The sequence below is a fragment of the Corylus avellana genome, chromosome ca8 (genome assembly GCF_901000735.1).
Source record: "Corylus avellana chromosome ca8, CavTom2PMs-1.0".
NCBI lineage: Eukaryota > Viridiplantae > Streptophyta > Magnoliopsida > Fagales > Betulaceae > Corylus > Corylus avellana.
This window is the reverse complement of record NC_081548.1, coordinates 2,638,161-2,647,938: the sequence shown is the minus strand read 5'-3', so window position 1 is coordinate 2,647,938 and position 9,778 is coordinate 2,638,161. Positions and strand designations below refer to the sequence as shown.

Below are 9,778 nucleotides of genomic sequence, written 5' to 3'. Positions count from 1 at the left end.
CTTTACACAATATTTTTACGTCCATAACTAACTCTTAAAACTACCATTTAAACCATCTATAAGCGTAGAAAAATTGTCTAAAAAAGTGGGAATATAGTAACATCCTCCTTTTTTATTTTTTTATACTTATCAAGTAAAAACATTCCTCCTTTTTTTACTTTGCACAGGAATAGGGAATCTGGATCCTAATGGAAGATAGCGTGAAGACTTTTTATTTTTTTCCTAAGACGAGAAATGGCACTTCGGTTGCTGGGACCCTTGTAAGCCAACGTGGCAGAGTACACTAACGTCCTGTTTGGTTTGAAAATCACCAAACAAGAAACAATTTTGTCTCTAAACAATGAATCAATCAGATTCAGACCCGTCCATCCCCAAACTTTCTCACAACCAAACACGTCCCTAACCAAAGAAAAAGAAAGGAAAAAAAAAAGAAAAAAGTGGAAACTCCGAAAATATTCCACAACCTTCCCTTTGCCTCTTCCCCAAGCTTTCAAACACCCCCCCCCCCTGCCCCCCCCCCCCTCCCTGTATCTCTCCCCATTCGAACGATCCTGCACAAAACCCCAACTTGGTGTACCTTTCTTCATCTCCAATATGGCAAGCAGAAGGGCTTCAAGGCTCACCAAGTCCCTTTTAGCGGCCTCCTTCAACGCCTCTAGGCCCGCGAGGCTCCCACACTCTCAGCATCGCGCTTGCACAGTTTCTGGTTCCACTTGTAGTTTTCTCGGTAATTCTGTCTCTTCTCTGTCTCGGCCTCTGGTTTTCGGCAGAGTTTCGGATGGAAATGTCGCTTCGGCTAAGTTTCTGGCTGACACTTTCACGCGACGCCAGTTTCACTCTTCCACTCCCTCCTACTTCGCCGCCAGCTCGTCTCAGGTTCGAAGAAGATATTCAAACCCACAAATAAAAATGCATACTTTCATGCAATACATAGATAAAGAATGTAACTTTTTAATGGGATTTTTTTTGTATTGAAGATATGAAAGGCCCCATATGGGGTTTTTGCTTTTAGTTTGGTTTTAGTTTAAATTTTTGGGTATGGTATGTATTGAGTAAGAAAAAGAGTAATACAGTTGTTGGGTTTTGGTTATATCAGATTTGCTATCCATCATTTGAATTTTGGTAGTTTAGTTCAACCCATTTTGCTTTGCGATTGGGGTAACACTTTAGTTTCTTGTTTTGACACATTGGAGTTCTCGCTTCTTGTCTGTTACAGATTTTAGCATGGTGTGCTACCTATGAAGCTTTTTTCATTCTCTAATGTATCTTTTGGTTTGTTGTAAGGTTACTCAAGCAGAGTTCACTGAGATGGCATGGGAGGGAGTTATTGGTGCTGTTGATGCAGCACGAGTTTTCAAACAACAAGTGGTGGAATCCGAGCATTTGATGAAAGCCCTTCTGGAGCAAAAGGATGGCTTAGCCAGGAGAATATTCACAAAGGCAGGACTTGACAACACGTCAGTTCTGCAGGCTACAGACGACTTCATATCCAAACAACCAAAAGTAGGTAATTTGATGATTGATGTTTTTATTTGTGCAGGTTTGGTTCTCATTTATCTTAGTTGCAGGTGATAGGTGACACTAGTGGCCCTATAATTGGCTCACATCTCAGTAACCTCTTGGACAATGCCCGAAAATGTAAGAAAGAAATGGGGGATGAGTTTTTGTCAGTAGAGCATCTTGTGTTGGCATTCCCTTCAGACAAGAGGTTTGGGCAGCAGTTATTTAGCAGCCTCCAGCTCAATGAAAAGGACTTGAAGGATGCTGTTCAAGCTGTTCGTGGAAGTCAGAGAGTAACTGATCAAAGTAAGAAGCATACCTCTCACTGATATTTTGCCATCTTATGACAAGAACAATATGCCCGAATTGCATAAGAAACTAATCACATATAGTTGAAAAAAATTCTAAGAAGCTGCAAAGGATAGTCTTTGAACTAAATTTATTACCCTATCATTTAAGAATATGAAGTATAAGGCAATGGCTAGATCTACAAAGCACGAGTAAAAGAAAGTACAAAGATTTGAAAAAACAAAGATGTTTACAACTGGTATGTTGGTTTGCTCAAGAAGGTCACTCCTGCTTTTCATTTTTTCTCATGCGAGGCATTTTTGTTCCAATGTGGATATTGAGATCTGTATAGATCGAGATTTTTGTTGCATATTCTTTTGTAGGAATATATTGTTACCATTATTGAATACTGACATCCTTGCTTTCCAGTCGCAAGGTAGTTGATGCTCATATGATAACAAAGCTGCTAATCTTGATGCTGAAATTCTAATTCTTCTCGAGGAATCTATTAAAATTCTTTAACTGATAGCAGCGACGGGGGTATTTTAGATGTCAAAGAACATATCATGGGAGCATTGGGATCATCTTGAAAAACCTTTTCCTCTCTTTTCCAATGTTCCACTTTGAGTTGACCTTATTTGCATTGTGATGTCACATCCTTGGACTGATTTTGTAATTTGTTGCCTTTATCTCACATATTTTTCCTGTCTTATGTAGATCCTGAAGGAAAATATGAGGCATTGGAGAAATATGGGAATGACTTGACTGAACTTGCAAGGCGAGGCAAACTTGATCCTGTTATAGGACGAGATGATGAAATTCGGCGTTGTATCCAGATATTATCTAGAAGAACAAAAAACAATCCTGTTATTATTGGTGAACCTGGTGTGGGGAAGACTGCAATTGCTGAAGGGTATGTTTTCGGAAGTATGTTTTCACTTTCAGGAAATTTTGCCTCATCATAGTTCTTGTACAACTACATGAAAATTGTGTTTTAGGTGATTACATAATTTTAAGTAAAATTTTCAGTTTTCAGTTGTTTTAATGTCTTTTTGATGCTAAGTGGTACAGATTTGTGAACATGTATCTCTGAACGACTTTACAGGGCATACATTTTTACTTCAATGACTAGCTGGCTGTAGATTGATGTAGTGCTGATCTTAGATGTAGTGCTTTTTGTATCTGCTGCTATCAGACAGTTCACTTCATTATCTATCCTTCTAGTTTAATTCAATCTATCTGACCAACATCAAGTAATTAATAGAAAGAAAATAAAAAAGGTGTGCTTTTTTTTAAACCTTTTCATTTTTGTAACTTTATGTTTTTGCTGCAAGTTCAAATCATGATAATGATTCTTAAGTTGACAACATTTTGCCTACTAATTAGTTTTAGTGAAATGCTTGTGTGGTAAATTGTCAGTCGAAAATTTATGGCTGGCAGAGCAAGAACTGGATAGTGAAAAGGAAATCTACTGACGGCTTATTCCATCAGAACTACATATATTGGGTATGAGAATTTTAAAGTTAATGTCTATATGCGGAGAATGTTGTTGATGGACAGTGTCCTCAACTAAGTATAGCTTATGTCACCTGCTTTCCGCTAATTCTTTCTTCCTTCTGCTCCCTTGTAATTTTCGAATGTGAAGCCTGAAATACTGTTATGGAGAAGGCATTTGATATGAACAATTTGTTCTATCTTGCACATATAAAAGCAAACTATTGAATATTGTTACAGAACAAGATATTTGGTACAAATGGCATATGGTGCTTTACTGATGATATCTTTAATGAGGCTTTGGTTCAACCCAAATTTTCATTGATGATATGAATAAGATACTTTGGTGACATTCTTAATTCTAAAATGATATCTTTATGTCCTATTATGAATTAATACCAATTAGGGTGCACATTTGAATTTGGTGTTTCAGGTTCAAGTAGTCACTGTTTTCTTCTCATGATGTTTACTCATGCTGCCAGTTTGAAGTGTTGGTTATATTAACCATTTCTCTTAAGAGATATGTTACAATCATCATATCTTATTGATTGAACATATTTTGAATATTTTCTTGTGACATTGATTGTGGGGTTATAGGGAACTTCCTTTTTGCACTAATAATCCCAATATCAATTTTCAGGTTAGCTCAACGGATTGTGCGGGGAGATGTACCAGAACCACTGTTGAATCGGAAGGTAGTTAAGTTCTTTTGTTTTAATCCTCAATTATTTTTTTATGATGTGTGGGTCCTCTCTCTAGCTATATTAACTGCCCAACATTGTCTTTCTTGAGCAGCATTTACTTGCCTGGAAAGCTGGTTTTTAGAGTTTGGATTATTTTGTTTTTATTCTTTTAGACTACAGTGCACTTAATAGAATTTAATGAAGCAAATGGATGAGGTCCAATTTGCTTCATCATAAATATTTGATGGCTTAGCAGGATCCAGGATATTGAGATTTTGAAATTGATAATTGAATGTTGTACAAGACTGAAATGATATAACAATTTTCCTTTCCATCAGAATATAAGTCTCCCACAGGCCTTCATCCAATTTTTTTTACCAAAGATTCAACTATAATACTAATCCCTAAATAACTTTTTTTTTTTAAAAAAAAAAATAAATAAATAAATTTGAATCTGATCAACAGTATCTTAGATCCAGGAACGGATGGAACAGATTCAATAAGAACGGGCCTATTTTAGATCTTTGTTGCGGTATGTCATGATTGCCATGATAATTGGTTATGATTGTAAGTTGTAGCCTTCAACGGAATATTATTTTGGATTTGCTAAAAATCCAGTTTTTTAGATAATTGTACAAATCTCAGCGGATGGAACTATTCAGGATCTGTTTGTATATGGATGCAAACTAAGCTTTCTGTATGTGTAATTGGATGTTGCTAAATTTACTGTGAAATGACTTCATTGTTTACTCTATTGTTTTCCATGATGGTAAACGTTAAAGTTGGATTTGGCGTTTTATCTTTTATCCTACAGTTAATCTCCCTAGATATGGGTTCATTAGTTGCTGGTGCGAAATTTCGTGGAGACTTTGAGGAAAGGTTGAAAGCTGTCTTGAAGGAGGTCACTGCTTCAAACGGGCAGATTATTTTATTCATTGATGAGATCCATACTGTTGTTGGTGCAGGTTTGTGCACTATATAATTCGCTTTGGGGATAGATGTTGTGTAGAATCTGGCATATGTACTGTCTTTGTTACTTTTTCTGTAGTATTTAAGCTGGTGCCTTGAGCATGATTGATTTACTACATGAAAACACTAGTGAAAATCAGTCACATTTGTATTTGTATGTGCACCCATAATCATGTATCTAGACATCTGAGTGTGGCGTATATGTTTAAATGTACAATGTAATGCATTGTGCACTCTTACACTGTATCTATATGATAGCCATGTTGATGATCTGTGTGTAGGTGCTACAAGTGGTGCAATGGATGCTGGGAACTTGTTGAAACCAATGCTTGGGCGTGGCGAGCTTCGATGTATCGGGGCGACTACATTGAATGAGTACAGGAAATACATTGAGAAGGATCCTGCACTTGAGCGGAGATTTCAACAAGTGTTTTGTGCTCAACCATCTGTTGAAGACACAATATCTATTCTTCGTGGATTGCGAGAGCGCTATGAACTGCATCATGGTGTTAAAATATCAGACAGTGCTCTCGTTGCAGCAGCAGTTCTAGCAGATCGATACATTACAGAACGTTTTTTGCCTGATAAAGGTAAATAGTAACTTCAAGTGTTCAATATTGATGGCAATGTCAGTTGGCTTTAGTTTTATTTTTATCATTTTCTTGTCTATTCATTCACATACCAATTATTATTATTATTATTATTATTATTATTTTTTTTTTTTGATAAGTCAACAAGAGCTACATTCACATACCAATTAATTGAGCTGTGATGTTATAAATGGATAATAGCCCATTATTTGTTTACATTAAAGAGTTCAAAAATTTATGGAGAGAGAGATCATTGTTCCTCATGGATTTGGAAGCGCTTTTTTTTTTTTTTTTTTTTTCAATTTTTAAGCTCCCCCCCTTTTTTGTATGGAACTTTCTTCTTTTTAGAGGAAAAAGGGTATTTTTAGAGGTTTATTTGAATTACATCCTTTGATAGATGTTGCAACAGCGTGCTGTATGGGTGGATTTGTCCAAGCATTGAAATTTCTTGTGTGAGTAATGTAGGTTTTCTCCCTTGCTTAGCTACAAAAAACTGGAGAGCAGTCAGAAGTCTAATGGAGGAGCAAATAGATTTTTTCTCTCTCTTTTTCACCCTTTGTAGTCCTCTACATTTGGCATAAGCTTGGTCTCATCCAAAAAGGAAGTTTTCTGTTAAAATCATGAAGTTTTCCTTGTCTCAGTTTCTCTTTGTACATTTTCTAATTTAGCTTTTCCCTTTCAGCCATTGATCTTGTTGATGAAGCTGCTGCAAAGCTGAAAATGGAAATCACTTCTAAGCCTACGGAGTTGGATGAGGTAGACAGAGCTGTTCTAAAGTTGGAGATGGAGAAGCTATCTCTGAAAAACGACACCGATAAAGCATCCAAAGAAAGGTTAAGCAAGCTGGAAAATGATTTGACTTTGCTCAAAGAAAAACAGAAGAATTGACTGAACAGTGGGAACATGAGAAGTTTCTCATGACACGGATAAGATCAATTAAAGAGGAGGTAATTATTCAAGTAGTGTAGAATTCATTGACACTAGAGCACCTTCACATTTTTTTTTTTTCCCCGTGTTGTCATCTCTTTTTAATATTTGCAGATTGATAGAGTTAACCTAGAGATGGAAGCTGCTGAGCGTGAGTATGACCTTAATCGTGCAGCTGAACTCAGATATGGAGTTTTGATGTCCCTTCAACGTCAATTAGAAGAGGCAGAGAAGAAACTTGCAGACTTCCGGACGTCTGGAAAATCTTTGCTTCGAGAAGAGGTCACTGATCTTGATATTGCTGAGATTGTAAGCAAATGGACTGGTATACCTTTATCAAATCTTCAACAATCCGAGAGAGACAAGTTGGTGATGCTAGAAGAGGTTCTTCACAAGAGGGTGGTTGGTCAAGATATGGCAGTTAAATCAGTCGCAGATGCTATCCGACGCTCGAGGGCAGGATTATCTGACCCAAATCGACCCATAGCAAGTTTCATGTTCATGGGCCCAACTGGTGTTGGGAAAACAGAGCTTGCAAAGGCCTTAGCTGGTTATCTTTTTAACTCTGAAAATGCTCTTGTCAGAATCGATATGAGCGAGTACATGGAAAAACATGCAGTTTCGCGCCTGGTTGGGGCCCCACCTGGTTATGTTGGTTATGAAGAAGGTGGGCAGCTAACTGAAGTGGTTCGTCGAAGACCTTATTCTGTAGTACTCTTTGATGAAATAGAGAAAGCACACCACGATGTCTTCAACATTTTGTTACAATTGTTGGATGATGGAAGAATAACTGATTCTCAAGGAAGGCATGTTAGTTTTACGAATTGTGTTGTGATAATGACCTCGAACATCGGCTCCCACTATATACTTGAGACTCTTAGCACACAGGGTGACAAGAAAGCAGTGTATGATATAATGAAAAAACAAGTTATTGAGTTAGCTAGACAAACTTTCCGCCCTGAATTCATGAATCGAATTGACGAGTATATTGTGTTCCAGCCTCTGGACTCCAATCAAATAAATAAAATTGTCGAGATACAGGTGATTAATCTTCTCCATAAAATACTCTATTGTATAAGCTTTTCTTATATATTGCTTTAGTGAGACTTATGCTTATTCTGACGGTCCTTTAATGCCTTCAATAACCTACTGCAGTAGAAGATCCTAATGGTTGGTTGCAGTCTTGTCGTTAAATAATAGTCACTTATTTTTATGACCATCTAGAGGAAGAATGAGATCCTATGGCTACATTTAGGATTATTGTTCACATGTAACCTTGCACGGTTGACCTGTCGAGTGAGATAGATCCAAAATTCATAATTCCCTTGTCGGGGTTACAAAGAGTTATGCTATTGTTGACATCAATTTCACACCGGCTAACGTGATGTGTTTTAAGCAGTTTTCCATATCAGCCACTAAAAAAAAAAAGTGTTAAGTCACTTAAAACACACCACTTCAGTCGGTGTGAAAATGGTGTGAGAAGTAGCATTACTTGGTTACAAAGGGAAGGATAGATTGAATCTGAGTTAGGCTATTTTAACTTTCTTGGACATATTTAATTTAACCTTGGCCTGTTTGTATGTGTATGTGAATATTTATAACTGTTGCCTTTAATACAGCAATCTAAATACATATTCTGTTGTTTTTTCTTCTTTTAATTATTGCTAAATGCAATGCCCTTATTAGCAAAATCCATTTTCCTTTGTCATAAAAGTTGCATTTTAACACTTGTCATTTCCCTTTGCAGCTGGATCGGTTGAAAGAGAGGCTCAAACACAAGAATATTGATCTTCATTACACAATGGAAGCTGTAGAGCTTCTTGGGAAGTTGGGTTTTGACCCGAACTTTGGAGCAAGGCCAGTTAAGAGGGTAATACAACAGTTGGTTGAGAATGAAATTGCAATGGGAATCTTGAGGGGAGAGTTCAAAGAGGACAACGCAATCATTGTTGACGCCGATGTGTCTCCGTCAGCCAAAGAACTTCCTCCTCAAAACAGATTGCGCATAAAGAAACTGGAGAGCTGCTCTGTAATGGATGATGCAATGGCTGCCAATGATTGAGTTCGCGTTTTGGAGCCTGTAAACGTTGTGAATAAATGACCGGGTTCGTGTTTTGGAGCCGTAAATATGGTGAATAAAAGGTATGCATCAGAGTTTATGTGCTTTTTAGTCAAGTTGTGTAGCTACTGGCCTGGTTTTCTTAGGACATGGAAACGTTGTGTACTTAAAACCTTTTTGTTAAACTTTCTGGACAACACACAAGGTTTTGCAGAGGCACCCAAAGAAGCATCCAAGTGTGTTTGAAGAGATACAGGATTCCTGGTGATTTCTTAGTGAGTAATTGTGCTTCTTTTTACAAATTTAGTTGACTTAGATTGGTTCAAGTTTGAAACTCATCTGAGAGGTTTCTTTTTTGGTAGAGCTCATATTCATAGATTAAATGGAGAAGAGAGAATATTACGTTGTTTTATTCATATAGATATATACCAACCAACCATGGTGCAACAACTTGAGTACCCAGCTGGAAAGGTCCTTTTCAATTAGGGAAAAATTAAATTTAGTCTATATATCAATTGATGCTGTAGCTTTCGTTTGACAAGTGAAGATTGGTAACATAAAATAAACGTGTCATGTGAGAGAAAAGGGCACATACGAGAGAGTCACATAACATTAATTGATTGGTTTGACGTGGCATACTGTAAATCTGTCGACTTATTTGTTAAAAATAAAAACCTTATAGACTCAATTTGATTTTAATTCCAATTCTTCAAAAAAAAAGTTTAAATACATAAAATTTATGTTATTAAGAAATTTTTTATCTTTATGTCATATTAAAACACATTTTAGAATAATAATAATAATAATAAACACTAAAAAAAATAAATAAATAAAAACATTCGCAAACGGATTCTTCAGGTAGAGGTACAAAAAATATGGTCCAAGAATGGCAATTGTGGTCCGAAATGGACCACAAACGGACAATCATGAATCTGCAAAAATATGTGTGATAGTCACTGATATGCTTCCAACATTTAGAGATACAAATATAACCAAGGAATTCAATTCAGTTTTTTAAATCAAGACATTTATTATTAGAATACATGCTTTTCACAATACTCTATTATTGGTTGACGTTTATTTGTAAATATGATGAGTGTTGGGTAAACTATCATGTCAGTTTGTAAGTAATTTATAAGAAAAACTTCACGAAAACTTATTAAACTTTCACGCGTTTTAAAATTATTCTTAAAGTTCAAAAATTCTTAATTTAGGATATCGACTTTCAATTGTTTTGCAATGTCCTCTATTAGCCGTTAGGTTTTTCT

At 36.3% G+C, this 9,778-nt stretch overlaps 1 protein-coding gene across 1 annotated transcript; it reads left to right on the top strand.

Annotated features, from left to right (window-relative positions):
- The first annotated feature begins 540 nt into the window (after positions 1–540).
- LOC132189160 (chaperone protein ClpB4, mitochondrial) lies at positions 541–8,759 on the top strand. The gene is given in 11 exon segments (XM_059603745.1): positions 541–876; positions 1,285–1,503; positions 1,569–1,806; positions 2,506–2,701; positions 3,923–3,977; positions 4,780–4,930; positions 5,216–5,524; positions 6,207–6,398; positions 6,401–6,471; positions 6,566–7,492; positions 8,199–8,759. Coding segments are annotated over 11 exon segments (2,955 nt in total). The 5' UTR covers positions 541–594; the 3' UTR covers positions 8,514–8,759.
- Positions 8,760–9,778: the final 1,019 nt, after the last annotated feature.